A 21,629-nucleotide genomic window follows, 5' to 3' on the forward strand; every position below is an offset into this window, starting at 1 on the left:
GTACCTATTCCCAGTTACGACACGACTTATGTTATATGGTAGAATCGATTCGGCTCTTATGTCTCGTTAAGATCTGCTTCCTGATAAGTGACTTCAGTGCGACTTACGAAGATGGTGGGTGTAAGGATGCCTCCTTACCTAGATACTCGAAGAACCTGTCTCAGAACTGTTACGGTCACTACAAGCATGAAATCTGACTCGGTGTGGTTTCGAACCAGTAGAGGAGCACATAGCAAGTTACACTATAGTGGGGGACGGTAAGGGTGTAGGGTTCAGGGTCGATGCTGACCTGTTGTGGTGGAAGGATCAGGGCTAGCGTTGTGTCATACTGACATTCGTTGCACTCAGTTTGCTATCAAACTCAAGAGCAAACTTGGAAATCTCCTCCTCAAACCTACAAGTCACTATACATATTTTGGCTTATCACACCAACAACAAGAGCAATACTACTCAACGATTGCTACAACCATCTATGATTCATTACACATCATCGCTCCTTAGTTACTGGGCCGATATTACCACATAGCATATCTCTACAACCCTCTATGATTCATTACATGACATCACTCATACTACCACATGACATATCTCTACCAACTAGATGCCTAGGAGCATGAACGATAGCTCTAAAAGTTCCTACGAACCTCTATGATTTATTACATGTCATCGCTCTTTAGTTACCCACAAGATTGGTTATGTTATGACATAATTTGTCTATGACATAATTTGTCTATAGGGGTACTCTGACCTTGGACCTCCTTTTACTTCCTATAGGCTACGAACCTAAGAGATGGTTCTATGGGATTCTCTTATGTCGACTACAGTTACCAAGCCTGGTAAGTCATGGAAAGTCTTGGAAAATGAGAGAACTACACTCCTTTAGCATAAATAGGATTGCCCTTTCCTTAAGAAAGGGCAAGCAGACAATACAGTAAATCGACTATCACATACTTCCACGTCTTTTCCAAGCTTCCAAGCATTGATCTTGTTACTCCTTGTTTCTGAAAAGTCAGTGAGGTGCTAACCTCTGACTTATCCCTGAGTTCTCAGACTCAACATTTCAACTTGTCTAAACCACTCCACTACATCATACACTTGATTGCCACATTGTGGAATAGTCTAAGCTACAACCCTTTGGCTCTTTTTCCTAAGACAGTGTGTTGTCTTAGTAAATTCATCCCTTCCTTGGATGGCTAGATTCTCACATCTGGTGCACCCACCATTATACTCACTGACTTTTCAGAAACAAGGAGTAACAAGATCAATGCTTGGACGCTTGGAAAAGATGTCAGCTTGTTCTGAAGAATCAAACCCTGATCCACTGGCTGTCCGTGAGATCTCTGGAATCACGGCTATTTGAAGTCGTCAGGTCTCTCCTCCGAAACGTCACCGAGTCGCGGTCGATGTCGTAATGGTAGTTCTCCTGAGTCATTCCGGTGTGAGATATTATTGAAGTACGGCCGTCCCCGGCAGGCGTGATATTTTTTGTATAATGTAAGGACACAGGGCACCCAGCTCACAGTAATAGCATATGAGAGTGTGAGTCGGAGGCTAAACAGATGCTATCCTATAGGTCTACTACGAAGGATACAAAAAAGATGAAGGGGGAACCCCATGAGTAGATTCCCTCAAGTACCCGAAAACCATCCGACTTGGTTCCGACTCGGTTAGCCCACCCAAATGATCACACGTGACCCCGCAGCTACCCAGAGTCTACTCCTTAGAATGAGAGACGAGAAGGCATCCTTACAGGCTAGGAACCGCTACCTCCTAGGGTCTAAAAACGCTAACTATAGCAATTGAGGCTGTACAAAGCTCTACTACCTTGAAATCTAGGATTGCTAAGCATCATGGTAGCTTTCCAACCCATTTATATAACGTAGTTGATGCCTAGGCTAAAGGTATCTTAATGCTAGCACATAGACTAGTCCTTCTTAAAGCTGAGAACCAGGAGCTTTGTACAGCAAATGAGCTACTAAGCAAATGCCAGAGGGCTAAAAAGAGCCGCCTACAGCTTGGAGGTTCGCTTTCAGCACCTGAAGCTAATGCGATATGGCTAGAAAAGGGTATAGTTGATGCTAGGAGAGAAAATACACGTAGGGAGGGTAGTTCTACAGAGCGGGCTCAGCTACGTACTCGGCATTGTGGCAACTGCAGCCAAACTGGTCATAATTCGCGAACTTGTTAGGTAGTTTGGGAGACGTCTGAAGATGGAGATTCTGAGTAGTTTTAATTGATTTAAGGCGTTGTAGTTGAATTGATTTAAGGCGTTGTAGTTGAATTGATTTATATAATATATAGGTGGTCGGTGGAAAGTGGCCGACTCGCTTGGGTGGCCGACTCGTTATACATGTACGTTGTACTCCGTACGCTTTATAAATAATCATGATTAACGTGCATGTATAACGAAAGTGCCAAACAAGCGAAAGTGCCAAAATATCGCGACTACCCCATAAGAATTGCAATAAATCCACCACAACAATATAAATTAATTAAAACTACTCGGAGTCCTCTTCCTCAGACCTGTCTATTACAATCTGACAAGTGCGCGCATTGTGTCCAGTCTCACCACACTTGCCACAGCGATGTGCATGGGTTTCTTCCCTTGGCTTCCGACCACTACTTGCCCTTATTTCTTGCTCTACTTGCTGCACAACATCCCTCTCGTCCTGTAGCTCTTGTGCTACCTGTTGACTAAGTGATCCTCCTTGCTGTAGTCGTGTTTTTTTAGCTCTCCGGCGCTTGCTTAGCACTTCATTTGCCTGTCGCAGGTTTTGGTTCTCTGCTTTTAACAATGCTAATTGATGCATTATTTGCGATGCACCCTTTGTAAACTGGTCAACAGCTGCATAGATTGAGGTTGGAGAGCTATTTTGATGATGCGCAATTCAGTTTTTAATGAAAGTAGACTGTGATACAGCTTCAGTTGGGTTATTTGGTGTCTAAGAAACCCATGGTTGAGCGGTGTTTGGGTGAGAGGTTGGAGGTGTTGGCGTCTTAAACCTAAGGTCAAGTGTAGATATTACACTCTCAGGGCTAAATGGAAGAAGCCCAGCACCTCGGAACCCTCCCTGAATATTGCTTTCTGTCATTGCAATGTTAAATGCAGCGTGGAAGGCAGGAAAGAAGTCATCCTTAGTAATGTGAATAATATGAGCCCGCATCATATCTTCAATTTGCCGACCGTAAGCTCTCTTTAATGGGCCAAAACAGCCAACATCAAGTGGTTGAAGTATATGGGAAGAGTGAGCAGGCATACAAAGCGTAATAATGTTGTGTTCTTTGCAGTACTCCTTATGGATTGGATTTCATACCTCTCTCGTTTGTAGTCCAGCCATTTGCAGTAACAGCAATTACCCAATCTGCTGGAAATCCGCTATTCTCATACCAAGATGCAAGGTGGTTTTTACCTGCCACAATGACAAATGGCGGCACTGCCCAACCTTGAGAACTAACGCCTTGGATTACTGTAACCCATTCCCGATTGCCAGGCTGCACCTTTTTTGCCTTTGCCCGCCCATCTGAGCTCGTTACTACCGTTGCGCTTGAGATGACGCCCATCATAAACCCAGTCTCATCAAAGTTGTAGATATCTGCATTGTTGATGCCATACTTTAGAATTGTGTTCCATACAAGCTCAAACCAGCCACGAATGACTTCTGGATCTTCGCACTTAGCCCTCTGGTAGTCGTATTTTCGCTGGAAGCGTGTCCGGAGCTCTACATGGCGCTTAACAAAGTTTGAAGCCCAACGTGACCCGACGTGTGGCGCGTCGCGTGTTGCAAGTAGTCGATTTGCCATATCTTCAACAATAGACAACTGAGGAGGGAACCCTTTAGCAGCTAAGTCAAGTATATACTGAACAAGAACTGATTCCTCTAGGTTACTTAATTTCCGTAAGTTGGCTTGGATATCGCGTCGTGAAGGTACGCCTTGTAAACGGTGACATAGCTTGCGGTGGTCTACGGAATAGATCCTAGCTGCAACTCGAAGGCACAAATTTGGGTCGCTTTGCATAGCTTGGATAGCTAGCACTAATTCGCTTTCATCATTTTTATGGCGCATGTTTTGTTGTGGAGGAATTTAACATTTAGTTGGGGGGGTTGGTCACCGCATGATTTTGGCACTTTCGCTTGTTTGGCACTTTCGTTATACATGCACGTTATGATTACGACTAAATAATCATGATTATAATTGATTTTCTAACCCTGTCACAGTAACTGTGTAATACAATTATGCACGAGAATCAAAAATAAGGGCCGCTTGAGGCCGCTCTATGATGATGTTGCAACACACTGTGGTTGGAAAGATGATTGATCCCTGATTCGTAGCAGCCCATTCTCGGTTCGCATTATGAAGGAGCAAGTCAAGCACTGATATGTGGTCAATTTATCTGTCACGAAAAGCAAACCAGGTCCACAACATCATATACACAGAATCAAAAAACTAAAGACATTAAAACGAGCACTGCGATGAATCATATTTAATTAGCCCAGTTCCTGTCCACGCTACCTTTACAAATACATATCTATCGCTCCTTCTTTTCGCCTTTCATCTCCTCGCCTCTATAGCTTCAACATCTTCTTGGCAAACGCCTCAATCAAATCCTCGTTAGGGAAGCTCATATCCTCCAACTCTTTAGCATAAGGTGTTGGGACCTCAGCACCAGTGATTCTCTGGGCTGGAGCCTCTAGGTAGTCGAATGCATACTCCATCGTCAGGGCGAGGATCTCAGAGCCAACACCAAACGAGGGAAAGCCAGACTCGACAGCCAGGAGGCGGCCAGTCTTCTTCACAGACTTGACAATGGCCTCAACGTCGAGAGGCTTGATGGAGCGCAGGTTGACAACCTCAACCTCCACGCCGTACTTCTTCTTCAGGTTCTCGGCGGCGACGAGAGACTGGCCAACGCAGCGGGAAAGTGTAATGATGGTGAGGTCCTTTCCTTGGCGCTCGACCTTGGCCTTGCCGAATGGGATGACGAAGTCGCTCCTCTGAGCCTCCTCGGACATCGGGAAGGATTGTCCGTAAAGGAGCTCGTTCTCGAGGACAACGACTGGGTTGGGGTCGCGGATGGCAGCCTTGAGAAGTCCCTTGGCATCTTCGGCGGACCATGGCGTGACGACCTTGAGGCCGGGGATGGAGCCGTACCAAGCGGAGTAATCCTGGGAGTGCTGTGCGGCAACACCAGCGGCGAAGCCGTTGGGGCCACGGAAGGTGATGTTGCAGGGCTGGATACCGCCGGACATGTAGTGCGTCTTGGCAGCAGAGTTGATGATTTGATCGATGGCTTGCATAGCGAAGTTGAAGGTCATGAACTCGCACTACAATTACTCCGTCAGCATCCGTCTCCAACAAAACAGCAGAATAAAACAGGAGGCATCAGGGATCAGGGGGAACTCACAACTGGGTGCAGTCCAGCAAGAGCAGCGCCAACAGTCAATCCAGTGAAACCCGACTCAGTAATAGGAGAGTCGATAATTCTCTGGTCTCCGAATCGGTCCAACAAGCCCTTGGTGACCTTGTATGCGCCATTGTACTGTGCAACCTCCTCACCAAGGACGAAGACCTTTGGGTTCTGCTCCAATTCTTCCGCCAGTGCCTCGTTGAGCGCCTCTCTAACCGTCATCTCCTTGACGCCGCTGGCATAGCCTCTCCATTGTGCGGCCACAACACGCGGCAGGTCGGAGCGGCGGAATGCCCGTCGCGCGACTGGAGCTGTCCTGCTCGACAGCAGCGATGAAACGGGCCTTAGCAGTCGAGACATCTTGTATATATGTGAGGCCTTAAGCTTGGGATGAAAAGCTCAAGGATGGTGGACTAATCGTTGTGGGGTCGAAATGCAATTGCGAGATCTGCCTCCCCACGCAATTTGGAGTCGTTGAGCGATTGAATGGCGATACGGGCCAAATTTTTGGGAAAGATTGCTGGGACAAGAGGAGAACGCTAGTCCAAATTAGGAATATTGTCGAGGATTAAATTGGGGTAACGGAGTAATAGGCCCGAGATACAAAAAGCAACTTCTCGACAGTAAAAATGTAGTAATGGGCAACGAGGAGTATATGAACATTATCGTTTCAAAGCAGGTAGTAATCAGAAACTTTAGTCTCTAGGATTGACACGTATTATATATTATTATTGCGTATTTATGCTACTTTAACTGTAATATCTGGCGCCGCTGCACTCAACTCATGGCAATCGATCCGCGAAAAGCATCGCCGAAAATCATCCCCGAAACAGTGAAAACTAACTACTACCATGCAGGTGCAAGCAGGCGGCCAGTGTATGCCGAAATGGCCCCGCAGTTGATTTTTGTACATGAATATTCTATGCCCCCAGCTAAATTGAAACCCAAACTCCTATTCTTCACAGCTCCTCTTTAGTTCAATGGCTTCCTGGCGACCATCAGGTACATCGGGGTGAACAGGTCCAACTTGGCACCCTCGACCAACATGTCTGCGGCCAAAGCGAGGTTGTCAGCGGACTTGTTGGTTCCTGGTGGTGCGATCCTGAGGCACTCGAGACCCCAGACGAACTTGTGGACAAGTCCACGACCAAGCTTTGTCATACGTGCAATAGTTGGGAAATCCCAGATGCTGCCCATGTACTTGAAGTCACCGGCAATGGGGTAGTACCATGGGGAAGGGTCGTCGCGCTTTGCAAGATCCTCGTGCATCTCCAGAACAAATCCGGCAGCCTCGATAGCACGGAGACCCTCAGATATCTTGACCATGTTCGAGATGCCGTTTCCTTGCTCAATACCGAGACGGATCTCACGGTGCTTGACGTTGGTTGCATCATAGTTATCGGTCATGAGCCACTCGTAAACACCGAAGACTCCGCCGGGCTTCAGGGTCTTGAAGATCTCGTGGTATACACCCTCGAGCGATTGTGCGTGGACGGTAGCCTCGATAGCGTAGACGGCATCGAAAGTCTCCTCTGGAAAACCCATTTGCTAATTTACCTTAGTACGGATCTTTTAAGACGCTCGTTAAGTACATACCATGAAATCACCCTTGACAAACTTCAACTGGTCCGAAAGGCCCTCCTTCTTTGCGTATGCAGTTGCGCGCTCAATCTGGTAGTCGTTGTTATTTAATCCGGTGATGTGGGCGCCGGTGAACTTGGCAATCTCCCTGGCTGGTCCACCAACACCACAGCCAACATCAAGGACGTTCATGCCCTGCTTGATACCAATGCTGTGCGCAAGGTAGTGCTCGTGGCGAGCGATAGCTTGGTTGAATGGCTCGCCGTATGCGAAGCGGCAGAAGTGGAAAGACTGTCCCCATCCGTTCTCGTACAAGTCGGTAGCAAGGTTGTAGTAGCTATATTATGTTAGGCTTCGTTCAAATTTCGTCTGATAGAGGTGCTTACTGCTTGGTCAACGTCGCGTATTCTGCTCTTCTGGCCTTCATGGACGTTGTCAGTATTGCTCACTTCCCCCGATCGACAGAGCAACCTACCTCACGGACTTCCTCAGTCTCGTCCTTAGCAGCCTTGTTGTCCCAGTGCTTGAAGTATTCATCCACAGCCTCCTTCTGGGCACCCTTATCCTTCTTCATCCACGCCATGAAGTGGTTCTGCTCAGCAGCAGACTTGCCGTGCATGGCCTTCGCGAACTCCTGGTCGCGAACATGGTTCTCGGTCTCAAGTGCGGACGGCATTGTAGCGAAAATGTATTAGACAATTGAAGAAGATAGATAAGTGATCGATTGAAAGGTAACGGTCGGGTATCGTGTGAAAAGAAGGACGTAAATTAGCGGTTGTCAAAATAATTTCAGGGAGATGGGCGACGCTTCTTAAGGGGATATTTTAACATCTGATAGCGGGAGCCAGGCGAAATTGAAAATCATAGGGGGTTTCCCGCCATGCTCGTTTTCGGATTGATCCCTGTAATCCAACACCCACCAATAAGACTCACAGGTTCACTAGTCACGTGGTTGTACCTTTTTAAGATCTCCCAGATCTTGTTTATCTGGATTAGGGCTTCGTATTCGGCATGATATGCGCCATGTCGATGTTCTTGTTCGTCTTCGCATCCAACAACCTTACCGGGATTTCACGTAATTGAATAAGGGTAGCACGACGGTAACGGGGACCGTCACCAAAATGGGCTGGTGTTCCCACGGTTTTTGGTGCGTGCTCCGGTGGCACCACCCGTTTCTCATGCCAACGGTGATTCCTCCCAAACGGTCGACGCCAAGCACCAGTAAATAGAAAAGAAGCCGTAGTAGAATAGTAAAATTGACTCACCGTTTTCGATCCTTCTTCGGTGGCCCGGATTGGGCTGTAATTGCCCGTAAAACCAGGATATATTGATCACGGCGGCTTTTGCCCCGGCTTCCCTACTCCCAAAGCCTCTTCCCAGATTTTTGGGTATATATTGAGGCCCGCTTGTCTGTTTACCCTGTCAACTAGAACGAACTGACACTTCCTGTCGACTGCAGCATACGGGCTGCCGTGGTAGGTCTCACTTTCTGCTTCCCTCACTTGTTTTCTGTTCGGCCTTTTGAAGCTACGTTAGAATAAGGTTTTTTCTTATTACCGTATGCTTTTCTTGCTGCCGTATGGTTTTCCTATCACCGCACTGCTTTTATCACCGCGCTTTGCTTTTTGGGTGCGATTCTCACTTTTTTCAACTGCTGGCCACGCCGGCGATGGTTCATTCCGAGTATACTGCTGACTTCTGGCATCGGTAATACCTTGAAGATGGCGCCATCACCGTTTACGGCCTCGAAAATGGTGCTATCACCGAGGCAAAGGCGACTTCAGTGGATTTTGATCGTGACGATGGAGAGGTGGAACATATGGCAGCTAGCGGCACCAAGATGATTACGGCGAAGGAGCATGGACACAGGGAAGCAAAGGAAAAGAGGCATCAGGAACAATCTTATATTCTATATAACTTCAATAATATAGCCATCATCCATGCAAATCCCAGCCCGAATTGCCTCAATGTGATCATCTATTCCGCCCAGCCCAACGGCGACATGACAAGCAGCCCATGACATTCCAGCCATTCCATCACTCCGAAACCAGCAAGTCCAGCAATGCCCAAGCCCACACGCCGAAAGCACCAAGTCCAGCTGAGATTTGCACCAAGTCCAGCGGAGATGTGCACCAAGGTAAGCCCATACTCCCAAGCCAAGCCAGTATCCATGCAGCAAAGTGCCGCTGCCTAAAATACCCCATCCATACTTCGAGTTTCACTCCGGCTCAAGCGGCGTTCATTCGAGACCTCCTAGTAACATAAGGGAAACTGGGAGGATGGCAGTGCTTTTACAAGTTAGAAGTGAAGCCGTAGATATAATACATGAACTCAATTTCTATATCTATCTACATATTCATATTGCTCTATGTGATGTCGATTTCGATGCTTTGAATACGGCTTTATGAAAATAGGTGATACGTGCCTTCCTGTAATGGTGGGTGCACCAGATGTGTAGCCACCCAAGGAAGGGATGATTTTACTAAGACAACACACTGTCTTAGGAAAAAGATCCAAATGGCCATAGCTTAGACTATTCCACAACGCAGCAATCAGGTGTATGATGTAGTGGAGTGGTTTAGACAAGTTGTAACAAATGTTGAGTCTGAGAACTCAGGGATAAGTCAGAGGTTAGCACCTCACTGACTTTTCAGAAACAAGGAGTAACAAGATCAATGCTTGGAAGCTTGGAAAAGACGTGGAAGTATGTGATAGTTGATTTACTGTATTGTCTGCTTGCCCTTTCTTAAGGAAAGGGCAATCCTATTTATGCTAAAGGAGTGTAGTTCTATCATTTTCCAAGACTTTCCATAACTAACCAGGCTTGGTAACTGTAGTTGACGTAAGAGAATCCCATAGAACTATCTCCTAGTCAGAGTACCCCTATAGACAGATTATGTCATAACTTAACCAATCTTGTGGGTAACTAAGGAGTGATGATGTGTAATGAATCATAGATGGTTGTAGAAGCTTTTGGAGCTATCGTTCATGTTCCTAGGCCTCTAGTTGATAGAGATATGTCATGTGTAGTATTAGCCCAGTAATTAAGGAGTGATGTCATGTAATGAATCATAGAGGGTTGTAGCAATCGTTGAGTAGTATTGCTCTTGTTGTTGGTGTGACAAGCCAAAATATGTATAGTGACTTGTAGGTTTGAGGGGGAGATTTCTAAGTTTGCTCTTGAGTTTGATAGCAAACTGAGTACAACGAATGTCGGTATGACACAAGTCACTATACATATTTTGGCTTGTCACACCAATACTACTCAACAATTGCTATAACCCTCTAGGATTCATTACACGTCATTGCTCCTTAGTTACTGGGCCGATATGACCACATAGCATATCTCTACAACCCTCTATGATTCATTACATGACATCATGTAATGGTGGGTGCACCAGATGTGAGAATCTAGCCACCCAAGGAAGGGATGATTTTACTAAGACAACACACTGTCTTAGAAAAAAGAGCCAAAGGGTCGTAGCTTAGACTATTCCACAACGCAGCAATCAGGTGTGTGATGTAGTGAAGTGGTTCAGACAAGTTGCAACAAATGTTGAGTCTGGGAACTCAGGGGTAAGTCAGAGGTCAACACCTCACTGACTTTTCAGAAACAAGGAGTAACAAGATGAATGCTTGGAAGCTTGGAAAAGACGTGGAAGTATGTGATAGTCGATTTACTGTATTGTCTGCTTGCCCTTTCTTAAGGAAAGGGCAATCCTATTTATGCTAAAGGAGTGTAGTTCTATCATTTTCCAAGACTTTCCATGACTTACCAGGCTTGGTAACTGTAGTCGACGTAAGAGAATCCCATAGAACCATCTCTTAGGTTCATAGCCTATAGGAAGTAAAAGGAGGTCCAAGGTCAGAGTACCCCTATAGACAAATTATGTCATAGACAAATTATGTCATAGACAAATTATGTCATAGACAAATTATGTCATAACTTAACCAATCTTGTGGGTAACTAAAGAGCGATGACATGTAATGAATCATAGAGGTTCGTAGGAGCTTTTAGAGCTATCGTTCATGCTCCTAGGCATCTAGTTGGTAGAGATATGTCATGTGGTAGTATGAGTGATGTCATGTAATGAATCATAGAGGGTTGTAGAGATATGCTATGTGGTAATATCGGCCCAGTAACTAAGGAGCGATGACGTGTAATGAATCATAGATGGTTGTAGCAATCGTTGAGTAGTATTGCTCTTGTTGTTGGTGTGATAAGCCAAAATATGTATAGTGACTTGTAGGTTTGAGGAGGAGATTTCCAAGTTTGCTCTTGAGTTTGATAGCAAACTGAGTGCAACGAATGTCAGTATGACACATCACTCCTTAGTTACTGGGCTAATACTACACATGACATGTCTCTATCAACTAGAGGCCTAGGAACATGAACGATAGCTCTAGAAGCTTCTACAACCCTCTATGATTCATTACACGTCATCGCTCCTTAGTTACCCACAAGATTGGTTAAGTTATGACATAATTTGTCTATAGGTACTCTGACCTTGGACCTCCTTTTCACTTCCTATAGGCTAGGAACCCAAGAGATGGTTCTATGGGATTCTCTTACGTTCACTACATGATTAGCAAGCTAGTTGTGGGTCGCACTTGATTTCTAATACATTTACCAAGCCTGGTTAGTCATGGAAAGTCATGGAAAATGAGAGAACTACACTCCTTTGATTGCCCTTTCCTTAAGAAAGGGCAAGCAGACAATACAGAAAATCAACTATCACATACTTCCACGTCTTTTCCAAGCTTCCAAGCATTCATCTTGTTACTCCTTGTTTCTGAAAAGTCAGTGAGGTGTTAACCTCTGACTTACCCCTGAGTTCCCAGACTCAACATTTGTTGCAACTTGTCTGAACCACTTCACTATATGACACACCTGATTGCTGCGTTGTGGAATAGTCTAAGCTACAACCCTTTGGCTCTGTTTCCTAAGACAGTGTGTTGTCTTAGTAAAATCATCCCTTCCTTGGGTGGCTAGATTCTCACATCTGGTGCACCCACCATTACAGATAGCAAACTGAGTGCAACGAATGTCAGTATGACAGCGTATTCCGGGCGAGCCGGAATACTGTAGTCTTTTTGGCTCAGTGGGATGTAGCGCAAGCGTAACTGTACATCATGACAATAACCCTAGCTATAAACTATTTCTATGAATTTATTTCGAATTTAGTAATAACGTGCATGTATAACGAAAGTGCCAAACAAGCGAAAGTGCCAAAATCATGCGGTGACCAACCCCCCCAACTAAATGTTAAATTCCTCCACAACAAAACATGCGCCATAAAAATGATGAAAGCGAATTAGTGCTAGCTATCCAAGCTATGCAAAGCGACCCAAATTTGCGCCTTCGAGTTGCAGCTAGGATCTATTCCGTAGACCACCGCAAGCTATGTCACCGTTTACAAGGCATACCTTCACGACGCGATATCCAAGCCAACTTACGGAAATTAAGTAACCTAGAGGAATCAGTTCTTGTTCAGTATATACTTGACTTAGCTGCTAAAGGGTTCCCTCCTCAGTTGTCTATTGTTGAAGATATGGCAAATCGACTACTTGCAACACGCGACGCGCCACACGTCGGGTCACGTTGGGCTTCAAACTTTGTTAAGCGCCATGTAGAGCTCCGGACACGCTTCCAGCGAAAATACGACTACCAGAGGGCTAAGTGCGAAGATCCAGAAGTCATTCGTGGCTGGTTTGAGCTTGTATGGAACACAATTCTAAAGTATGGCATCAACAATGCAGATATCTACAACTTTGATGAGACTGGGTTTATGATGGGCGTCATCTCAAGCGCAACGGTAGTAACGAGCTCAGATGGGCGGGCAAAGGCAAAAAAGGTGCAGCCTGGCAATCGGGAATGGGTTACAGTAATCCAAGGCGTTAGTTCTCAAGGTTGGGCAGTGCCGCCATTTGTCATTGTGGCAGGTAAAAACCACCTTGCATCTTGGTATGAGAATAGCGGATTTCCAGCAGATTGGGTAATTGCTGTTACTGCAAATGGCTGGACTACAAACGAGAGAGGTATGAAATCCAATCCATAAGGAGTACTGCAAAGAACACAACATTATTACGCTTTGTATGCCTGCTCACTCTTCCCATATACTTCAACCACTTGATGTTGGCTGTTTTGGCCCATTAAAGAGAGCTTACGGTCGGCAAATTGAAGATATGATGCGGGCTCATATTATTCACATTACTAAGGATGACTTCTTTCCTGCCTTCCACGCTGCATTTAACATTGCAATGACAGAAAGCAATATTCAGGGAGGGTTCCGAGGTGCTGGGCTTCTTCCATTTAGCCCTGAGAGTGTAATATCTACACTTGACCTTAGGTTTAAGACGCCAACACCTCCAACCTCTCACCCAAACACCGCTCAACCATGGGTTTCTTAGACACCAAATAACCCAACTGAAGCTGTATCACAGTCTACTTTCATTAAAAACTGAATTGCGCATCATCAAAATAGCTCTCCAACCTCAATCTATGCAGCTGTTGACCAGTTTACAAAGGGTGCATCGCAAATAATGCATCAATTAGCATTGTTAAAAGCAGAGAACCAAAACCTGCGACAGGCAAATGAAGTGCTAAGCAAGCGCCGGAGAGCTAAAAAAACACGACTACAGCAAGGAGGATCACTTAGTCAACAGGTAGCACAGGAGCTACAGGACGAGAGGGATGTTGTGCAGCAAGTAGAGCAAGAAATAAGGGCAAGTAGTGGTCGGAAGCCAAGGGAAGAAACCCATGCACATCGCTGTGGCAAGTGTGGTGAGACTGGACACAATGCGCGCACTTGTCAGATTGTAATAGACAGGTCTGAGGAAGAGGACTCCGAGTAGTTTTAATTAATTTATATTGTTGTGGTGGATTTATCGCAATTCTTATGGGGTAGTCGCGATATTTTGGCACTTTCGCTTGTTTGGCACTTTCGTTATACATGCACGTTATAAGTGCCTTAAAATTATTTTGAAGTCATCATAATACTAAACTAAGGTAGGCTTGGTTATAAATTGAGCTCTGCAAATTACAGGAGTTGCAAATCGGTGAATACCAAGTGAGTTAATTTATTAGAAAGCGTATTACTCCAATAAATACCATTTCATTTATCACCATTTTCAATCAAAAATGTGATAGAAACGCGATATCACGTGATTAGATTTATAATGACATAAATCGTTGTAGCTCGAGGCTGAGGCCTTACATAGATTTCCAGTATTGTGCCAACATTGCCACCTCTCTCCTTAACATCGCTACGAACAGTCCACAAACATAACGATGCCTCCCCAAATCAAACAAGATCTGAACCGCTCTGGATGGGAGACAACTGACTTCCCGTCAGTTTGCGAAAATGTATGCCATACCCTATATCGGCCCGCGAAAGAAACCACAAGCTAACAGTGCCACCACAGTGTCTTCCAGATAACCCTTTTGTCCAGATGCTCAAACAAGACTACTCAGCCGAATGCAAACTATGCACCCGTCCATTCACCGTCTTCACCTGGAAAACCGATCGAACCTCGCGCTCAAAGTCCACCGGTATCTGCCTTACATGCGCCCGACTGAAGAACTGCTGCCAGTGCTGCATGCTCGATCTGTCCTTCGGCCTACCGATCGTTGTTCGCGATGCGGCGCTCAAGATGATTGCACCCGGCCCACAGAGTGCCGTCAACAGAGAGTTCTTCGCGCAGAACCACGAGAGGGATATTGAGGAGGGGAGGGGCGAGGCGCTGGAGGAATACGAGAAGACGGATGATAAGGCGAGGGAGCTACTGAGGAGGCTGGCGAATAGCGAGCCGTATTTCAAGAAGCAAAGACGAATCGCACCTGTTGAAGGAGAGGGCAGCGCTGCGGCGTCTGGTTCTGGTGGCGGTGCGGGAGAACAGAGTCAACGCTCTGGCCCTGGGCCGATACGCACACAACGTGGGGGAGCTGCTGCTCGTGGAGGTGTACGTGGAGGAAGAGGAGGTGGGAGGGGCGGCCGTTTTCCTTCTGCAGCGGTACTACCTCCAACACAAGCCGATATCGCGCCGCCTTCCGACACCACTATCACCTCCCTCTTCGTGACGGGCATCGAAGACGACCTCCCAGAACACAAGATCCGGGACTTTTTTACTGCCTATGGAAAGCTACGGAGTTTAGTATGCTCGCACATGAGCCACTGCGCGTTTGTCAACTACGCCGAAAGGCAGGGAGCAGAAGCAGCTGCCCTGGCGCTACAGGGGAAAGCTGTCATCGCAGGATGCCCGTTACGTGTTCAATGGGGACGACCGAGGCCGATTGGGACGATGGATAGAGATGAACGATCGGCTACGAGGAGAGAGGGGAGGAGCGTGTTTGTAAACGCAGGTCGGCAAGCTGTGGAACAGAGCCAGGAGGCGCAGGCAGTGCGGCGGCAGAATGATGATTTGGCTAACATGGCTGCCGTGGCTGCGCCGCCGGGAGCTGACGATGTGAATTATGCTAGTCTGGCAGGAAACTGAGCGGGAATGCAAGCTATGGGAATGAGGATTACAAGGGCGGCGTCTTGCTGGCGTTGAGAGCAAAAGTATAAGGGTTATACTATACTGTACAGTACACATTAAGAATACCAGCTCGATGGAGGGCAATAACCCGAGACGTTTCATATTCTTGACGCTCATGAGATCTGCGACGTACGACTGTGGAGAAATATTTAACTATGAAGAGCACTAACTACCTTACCGGGGATCCACGTAATTAAATAAGGGTAGCAGAACGGTTTTCCCATCGCTTTTTGGACTTAACAGTTACGGCGAAAGTAGGGGTGGGCGATCGGTGAGCTACGGGTGCCCAGAGCCAACCGTATTTAAAGTGAACGGTTTATGCGCCTTGTACGGATACGTTATAATAGCGGTTACGTAGTCATATACAGTAAATATATGGATTTGGTGAAACTGGTGATTTACTGTAGATATATATGGCCATGAATGAGGATTCGCCAGTATCACCACCTTAATTTGGCCCAGGTACGGCAAAACCGGCCATAGCGGTGGCATAATGGTAGTTGGGTGGTATCGGCGACAGCAAGATCACTGTTCACCGGCCAGGAAACAGTTAATAAGCACAGAAACATTATATTTACTACATAGATATATCTAGCCAGTATCCTCCACCCTTCTGCCACTCCTTACCCAAGTTCTGATGCCACATTTGAGCTGTGGCATCAAGCGGCCACCGAAAGCTCGCATCATAGCTCTCGCGCACCAACCCCCAGACCCCGCACCTACCCCAGGCTGTTTATTTCAAGTTCGTTCAGACCATCGCCAGGTCTTATCCTTTCCTATCCTTCCTTCCGTGCATCGGCCAGCCGCCAAGTGTCGTTTATATGTCGAAATGGGTAGCCAGCTACCAAGTGTCGAGTTCGTAGATCGATGTCGGGCTTTGTGGTAGCGCTCTGCCACTTCGACATGTGGTTCTTGAGTATCTATATCAAATTAGATAGCTGGTAGTCATGTAATAGATGAGGGGGGGTTGGGAGACTCACAGTTTGGTGCAGGTTGGAGCGGGCAGATCCGCTTTAACGGTTGAACTGAGCAAAGCAAAAAGAAAGAGAAAGGAGCTGGACTTGGTCGATTTAAAAACTGGCTCGCTGGAGCTAGCTCAGTCGGCGGTTGTCCAGACAGTATCAACGAAAGAAAAGGAAAGGAAAGAAGAGAGGTAAAGTGAAAGGACAGAGAGAAATAAAAATACTTACTGGCTGTAATATACCCAAAAACGAACAGAGATAGAGAAAATAGACACTTACCGGGCTAGAATATACCCAAAACCGAAAGGACATGGAGAAAATAAAAATTGAAACACTTACCTGACTTAACTGAGTATCGACATGTAGAAATGCATGCCCAAGCTGGAGGAAATCAGCTTCAACATAACTCTAAACATATCAATCCACTAAACGAATAATAAAAAGGAAATAAAAAGGAAAAGAATTGAGGCATTCCAAACATGAAGTTTCAACCTACTGATGTATGTAGTCGGCCACAAGTGGCCATGACCAGGGACACTGAAGCTTGTAGAATAGAAACATAGTCAAACTTACTGGTAATGCGATACATAAGTATGTGCCACCTATGATAGTCGCCCGAAGACACTCCACGAAGTGCTCATAGCAAAGTGCCCAAAACAGGGCCAAAATCAGGCTGGGGAAATGCACGTTTTGTTTTTTCAAAAATCCAAAGAACCCCCCTTTGGACTCTGAAAACCCCATACGGCGAGAGCAAAAACGCCCAGGGAGCGCTCATGCCCGGCGTCGAAAGGTGACTAGAGTTTTGTGTTTTGGGTCAGTAGAATTTAGGGAATTCGGTGAGAGGATAGAGGACTTACCTGGGACCAGCAATGTCGAAGAGGAGCGCTCTATGGTCGAGCTGGTTGGTGGATTGCGATGAGGGTGGGGGAGCTTTGGATAATGCCTATGACAATTGGGGACCGTTCGGCAATACAAGGTGATGGCTGGGAGCCATTCATGGCCGACTTTAAATATCCTGGGAGTGGCCGCGCCAGGCGGAGTATCATGCTCATGTTTGGGGGGAGGGGTTTCGATGGCGAGGAGGAGGTCAGAGATATTTGAGTTTGCAGGCAGCTTGGTGAGCATGCCAGCCAGGGTGGCCATTGTGTCGAAGAGCGAGAAGCCAGAGATATTTGCCTTCGAAAGGCAAGCCCGATGGATATGGCTCAATTAAGCTGTCAATAGTGGCAGACTTGAATGTAATGGTGGGTGCACCAGATGTGAGAATCTAGCCACCCAAGGAAGGGATAATTTTACTAAGACAACACACTGTCTTAGGGAATAGAGCCAAAGGGTCGTAGCTTAGACTATTCCACAACGCAGCAATCAGGTGTATGATGTAGTGGAGTGGTTTAGACAAGTTGTAACAAATGTTGAGTCTGAGAACTCAGGGATAAGTCAGAGGTTAGCACCTCACTGACTTTTCAGAAACAAGGAGTAACAAGATCAATGCTTGGAAGCTTGGAAAAGACGTGGAAGTATGTGATAGTTGATTTACTGTATTGTCTGCTTGCCCTTTCTTAAGGAAAGGGCAATCCTATTTATGCTAAAGGAGTGTAGTTCTCTCATTTTCCAAGACTTTCCATAACTAACCAGGCTTGGTAACTGTAGTCGACGTAAGAGAATCCCATAGAACTATCTCCTAGTCAGAGTACCCCTATAGACAGATTATGTCATAACTTAACCAATCTTGTGGGTAACTAAGGAGTGATGATGTGTAATGAATCATAGATGGTTGTAGAAGCTTTTGGAGCTATCGTTCATGTTCCTAGGCCTCTAGTTGATAGAGATATGTCATGTGTAGATTAGCCCAGTAATTAAGGAGTGATGTCATGTAATGAATCATAGAGGGTTGTAGCAATCGTTGAGTAGTATTGCTCTTGTTGTTGGTGTGACAAGCCAAAATATGTATAGTGACTTGTAGGTTTGAGGGGGAGATTTCTAAGTTTGCTCTTGAGTTTGATAGCAAACTGAGTACAACGAATGTCGGTATGACACAAGTCACTATACATATTTTGGCTTGTCACACCAATACTACTCAACAATTGCTATAACCCTCTAGGATTCATTACACGTCATTGCTCCTTAGTTACTGGGCCGATATGACCACATAGCATATCTCTACAACCCTCTATGATTCATTACATGACATCATGTAATGGTGGGTGCACCAGATGTGAGAATCTAGCCACCCAAGGAAGGGATGATTTTACTAAGACAACACACTGTCTTAGAAAAAAGAGCCAAAGGGTCGTAGCTTAGACTATTCCACAACGCAGCAATCAGGTGTGTGATGTAGTGAAGTGGTTCAGACAAGTTGCAACAAATGTTGAGTCTGGGAACTCAGGGGTAAGTCAGAGGTCAACACCTCACTGACTTTTCAGAAACAAGGAGTAACAAGATGAATGCTTGGAAGCTTGGAAAAGACGTGGAAGTATGTGATAGTCGATTTACTGTATTGTCTGCTTGCCCTTTCTTAAGGAAAGGGCAATCCTATTTATGCTAAAGGAGTGTAGTTCTATCATTTTCCAAGACTTTCCATGACTTACCAGGCTTGGTAACTGTAGTCGACGTAAGAGAATCCCATAGAACCATCTCTTAGGTTCATAGCCTATAGGAAGTAAAAGGAGGTCCAAGGTCAGAGTACCCCTATAGACAAATTATGTCATAGACAAATTATGTCATAGACAAATTATGTCATAGACAAATTATGTCATAGACAAATTATGTCATAGACAAATTATGTCATAGACAAATTATGTCATAGACAAATTATGTCATAACTTAACCAATCTTGTGGGTAACTAAAGAGCGATGACATGTAATGAATCATAGAGGTTCGTAGGAGCTTTTAGAGCTATCGTTCATGCTCCTAGGCATCTAGTTGGTAGAGATATGTCATGTGGTAGTATGAGTGATGTCATGTAATGAATCATAGAGGGTTGTAGAGATATGCTATGTGGTAATATCGGCCCAGTAACTAAGGAGCGATGACGTGTAATGAATCATAGATGGTTGTAGCAATCGTTGAGTAGTATTGCTCTTGTTGTTGGTGTGATAAGCCAAAATATGTATAGTGACTTGTAGGTTTGAGGAGGAGATTTCCAAGTTTGCTCTTGAGTTTGATAGCAAACTGAGTGCAACGAATGTCAGTATGACACATCACTCCTTAGTTACTGGGCTAATACTACACATGACATATCTCTATCAACTAGAGGCCTAGGAACATGAACGATAGCTCCAAAAGCTTCTACAACCATCTATGATTCATTACACGTCATCACTCCTTAGTTACCCACAAGATTGGTTAAGTTATGACATAATCTGTCTATAGGGGTACTCTGACCTTGGACCTCCTTTCACTTCCTATAGGCTAGGAACCTAGGAGATGGTTCTATGGGATTCTCTTACGTCGACTACAGCTACCAAGCCTGGTTAGTCATGGAAAGTCTTGGAAAATAAGAGAACTATACTCCTTTAGCATAAATAGGATTGCCCTTTCCTTAATTAAGGGCAAGCAGACAATACAGTAAATCGACTATCACATACTTCCACGTCTTTTCCAAGCTTCCAAGCATTGATCTTGTTACTCCTTGTTTCTGAAAAGTCAGTGACCTCTGACTTATCCCTGAGTTCTCAGACTCAACATTTTGTTACAACTTGTCTAAACCACTCCACTACATCATACACCTGATTGCTGCGTTGTGGAATAGTCTAAGCTACGACCCTTTGGCTCTTCTTCCTAAGACAGTGTGTTGTCTTAGTAAAATCATCCATTCCTTGGGTGGCTAGATTCTCACATCTGGTGCACCCACCATTACAACACCCTTCGTACGGTCCTTTGTATGTTTCTCGAAGACGTCTGTAAGCCACGCGAGAGCTAAAGAGTCGTCCGTCCACCCCTTATCACTTAGCGCAATTGTCCAATCTTGTGGGAGTAGATCTGTGTACCAAGTTGAGATATGAACCTTTCCTTCAAAGATGACCATTGGCGGTAGGCTCCAGCCAGACGACGACACAGATTCAATAACCGTAACCCATTCGCGGTTCCCTGGTTGAATAGATACTGGACGGCTAGCTCTTTCAGAACCTGTAATAACCTTTGCGGTCGAAATTACGCCCATTTGGAAACCTGTCTTGTCGAAGTTATAGATATCCTCGTCTTGGATCCCGTATTTTGCAACCGTATTTTGTACAAGCCGAAACCAGTCTCGAATAATTGTAGGATCTTCGCATTTAGCCTGTTGGTAATCGTATTTACGGTTGTACTTTGATTGGAGGGAGTCATGGCGCTGTACGAAGTTATGAACCCAGCACTTGCCAACCGTAAGGAGACTATCGCGGTCCGTATTCGATCGTTTTTTAAGGAGAAGATTCGCCATTTGCTGGATAGAGCTACTTCTAACAGGTAAGCCTCGTTCATCCATAGACAATATCCACTTAATAAGAGTTTCCTCCTCTGTGGATGAAAGTTTGGTATTTGCAGCTCGTAAACCTCTCCGCGCGCGTCCTCCCTTGACGCGATATCGAAGGGTTGAAGCTGGAATATCGTACGCGTCTGCGGCCGCCCGTAAACTTGTAAAATAGCCATCTTTGTGTGCCTGAAGTGCAAGAGCAATTCACCCCTCTTTGTAGGTCGATTGAGCGTCCATTAGTTGAGATAAGTGGAATTAAAGTAATGTAGACACGTAAAAAATGAGGGGGCGTGCGCAACTTGCATATATGCGCAACTTGCTTATGAAGTACGTTATACGCTTTATCAATAATCATGATTATGATTACGACTAAATAATCATGATTTAATTGATTTTCTAACCCTGTTTATAGCCCTGGCAATTTATCTTGTGCACATAGGAACTTAAAATATGGAAGATAGAAGCATTTCATTTGATACACGTCTCTTTGACCCTGATTATTTCTACACTTCAATCCCGTTTAGTTTCTTATATTTCATGTTTGTCCATCTGTTCTACCTACGCCGGAGATGTGCATTAAAAGCTCTCGAAAAGCCTGGGGGATATGGGCTGAGATACTCATTAGATAGGCCATGCGGCAGGTTTTGCACCTGGTCTGCGTCTTGGAACAAGATCGCAACCAGGCAC

The 21,629-nt window shown here is 45.5% G+C and overlaps 6 protein-coding genes across 6 annotated transcripts; 2 read left to right on the top strand and 4 right to left on the bottom strand.

Annotated features, from left to right (window-relative positions):
- Positions 1–4,431: 4,431 nt before the first annotated feature.
- Positions 4,432–6,103, bottom strand: PDB1 (pyruvate dehydrogenase E1, beta subunit). The gene is made up of 2 exons (XM_024468558.1): positions 5,405–6,103; positions 4,432–5,324 (listed from the first exon to the last, which is right to left on the bottom strand). The coding sequence occupies exons 1-2, from the start codon at positions 5,765–5,767 to the stop codon at positions 4,566–4,568; spliced, it is 1,122 nt and encodes a 373-aa protein (XP_024323951.1). The 5' UTR covers positions 5,768–6,103; the 3' UTR covers positions 4,432–4,565.
- A 15-nt stretch (positions 6,104–6,118) lies between these two features.
- Positions 6,119–7,809, bottom strand: ERG6 (Delta(24)-sterol C-methyltransferase). Its single transcript, XM_024468559.1, has 4 exons — positions 7,464–7,809; positions 7,375–7,409; positions 7,004–7,325; positions 6,119–6,955 (listed from the first exon to the last, which is right to left on the bottom strand). Exons 1-4 carry the CDS (start codon positions 7,662–7,664, stop codon positions 6,380–6,382), a joined length of 1,134 nt encoding a protein of 377 aa, XP_024323950.1. The 5' UTR covers positions 7,665–7,809; the 3' UTR covers positions 6,119–6,379.
- Positions 7,810–8,011: 202 nt separating this feature from the next.
- On the top strand, positions 8,012–9,008 carry VC83_04934 (uncharacterized protein; the record flags this gene model as incomplete). The annotated part of the gene is made up of 2 exons (XM_024468560.1): positions 8,012–8,063; positions 8,710–9,008. 2 exons carry the CDS (start codon positions 8,012–8,014, stop codon positions 9,006–9,008), a joined length of 351 nt encoding a protein of 116 aa, XP_024323953.1.
- A 5,198-nt stretch (positions 9,009–14,206) lies between these two features.
- SLT11 (Pre-mRNA-splicing factor slt11) lies at positions 14,207–15,742 on the top strand. The gene has a single exon (XM_024468561.1). The coding sequence runs from the start codon at positions 14,357–14,359 to the stop codon at positions 15,482–15,484; it is 1,128 nt and encodes a 375-aa protein (XP_024323952.1). The 5' UTR covers positions 14,207–14,356; the 3' UTR covers positions 15,485–15,742.
- Positions 15,743–15,905: 163 nt separating this feature from the next.
- On the bottom strand, positions 15,906–17,631 carry VC83_04936 (uncharacterized protein; the record flags this gene model as incomplete). Its single annotated transcript, XM_024468562.1, has 3 exons — positions 15,906–16,446; positions 16,507–17,282; positions 17,346–17,631. The coding sequence occupies 2 exons, from the start codon at positions 17,629–17,631 to the stop codon at positions 17,260–17,262; spliced, it is 309 nt and encodes a 102-aa protein (XP_024323955.1). The 3' UTR covers positions 15,906–16,446; positions 16,507–17,259.
- A 2,565-nt stretch (positions 17,632–20,196) lies between these two features.
- VC83_09636 (uncharacterized protein) lies at positions 20,197–21,192 on the bottom strand. Its single transcript, XM_024473049.1, has 2 exons — positions 20,479–21,192; positions 20,197–20,429 (listed from the first exon to the last, which is right to left on the bottom strand). Exons 1-2 carry the CDS (start codon positions 20,952–20,954, stop codon positions 20,408–20,410), a joined length of 498 nt encoding a protein of 165 aa, XP_024328817.1. The 5' UTR covers positions 20,955–21,192; the 3' UTR covers positions 20,197–20,407.
- Between the last annotated feature and the right edge of the window lie 437 nt (positions 21,193–21,629).

Source organism: Pseudogymnoascus destructans (genome assembly GCF_001641265.1).
Source record: "Pseudogymnoascus destructans isolate 20631-21 unplaced genomic scaffold scaffold_11, whole genome shotgun sequence".
In the NCBI taxonomy this organism is placed as follows: domain Eukaryota; kingdom Fungi; phylum Ascomycota; class Leotiomycetes; order Thelebolales; family Thelebolaceae; genus Pseudogymnoascus; species Pseudogymnoascus destructans.

What these genes read in the sequence shown, in the direction of transcription:
- VC83_09636 (XM_024473049.1), bottom strand. Translation starts at nt 20,954, where the DNA reads ATGGATGAACGAGGCTTACCTGTTAGAAGTAGCTCTATCCAGCAAATG. An exon ending in AAGGTTCATATCTCAACTTG is followed by an intron (nt 20,430 to 20,478) that starts GTACACAGATCT and finishes CTAAGTGATAAG; the next exon opens with GGGTGGACGGACGACTCTTT.
- SLT11 (XM_024468561.1), top strand. Translation starts at nt 14,357, where the DNA reads ATGCCATACCCTATATCGGCCCGCGAAAGAAACCACAAGCTAACAGTG.
- PDB1 (XM_024468558.1), bottom strand. Translation starts at nt 5,767, where the DNA reads ATGTCTCGACTGCTAAGGCCCGTTTCATCGCTGCTGTCGAGCAGGACA. An exon ending in TTGCTGGACTGCACCCAGTT is followed by an intron (nt 5,325 to 5,404) that starts GTGAGTTCCCCC and finishes GAGTAATTGTAG; the next exon opens with TGCGAGTTCATGACCTTCAA.
- ERG6 (XM_024468559.1), bottom strand. Translation starts at nt 7,664, where the DNA reads ATGCCGTCCGCACTTGAGACCGAGAACCATGTTCGCGACCAGGAGTTC. An exon ending in AGACTGAGGAAGTCCGTGAG is followed by an intron (nt 7,410 to 7,463) that starts GTAGGTTGCTCT and finishes ACGTCCATGAAG; the next exon opens with GCCAGAAGAGCAGAATACGC. An exon ending in TACGCGACGTTGACCAAGCA is followed by an intron (nt 7,326 to 7,374) that starts GTAAGCACCTCT and finishes AACATAATATAG; the next exon opens with CTACTACAACCTTGCTACCG.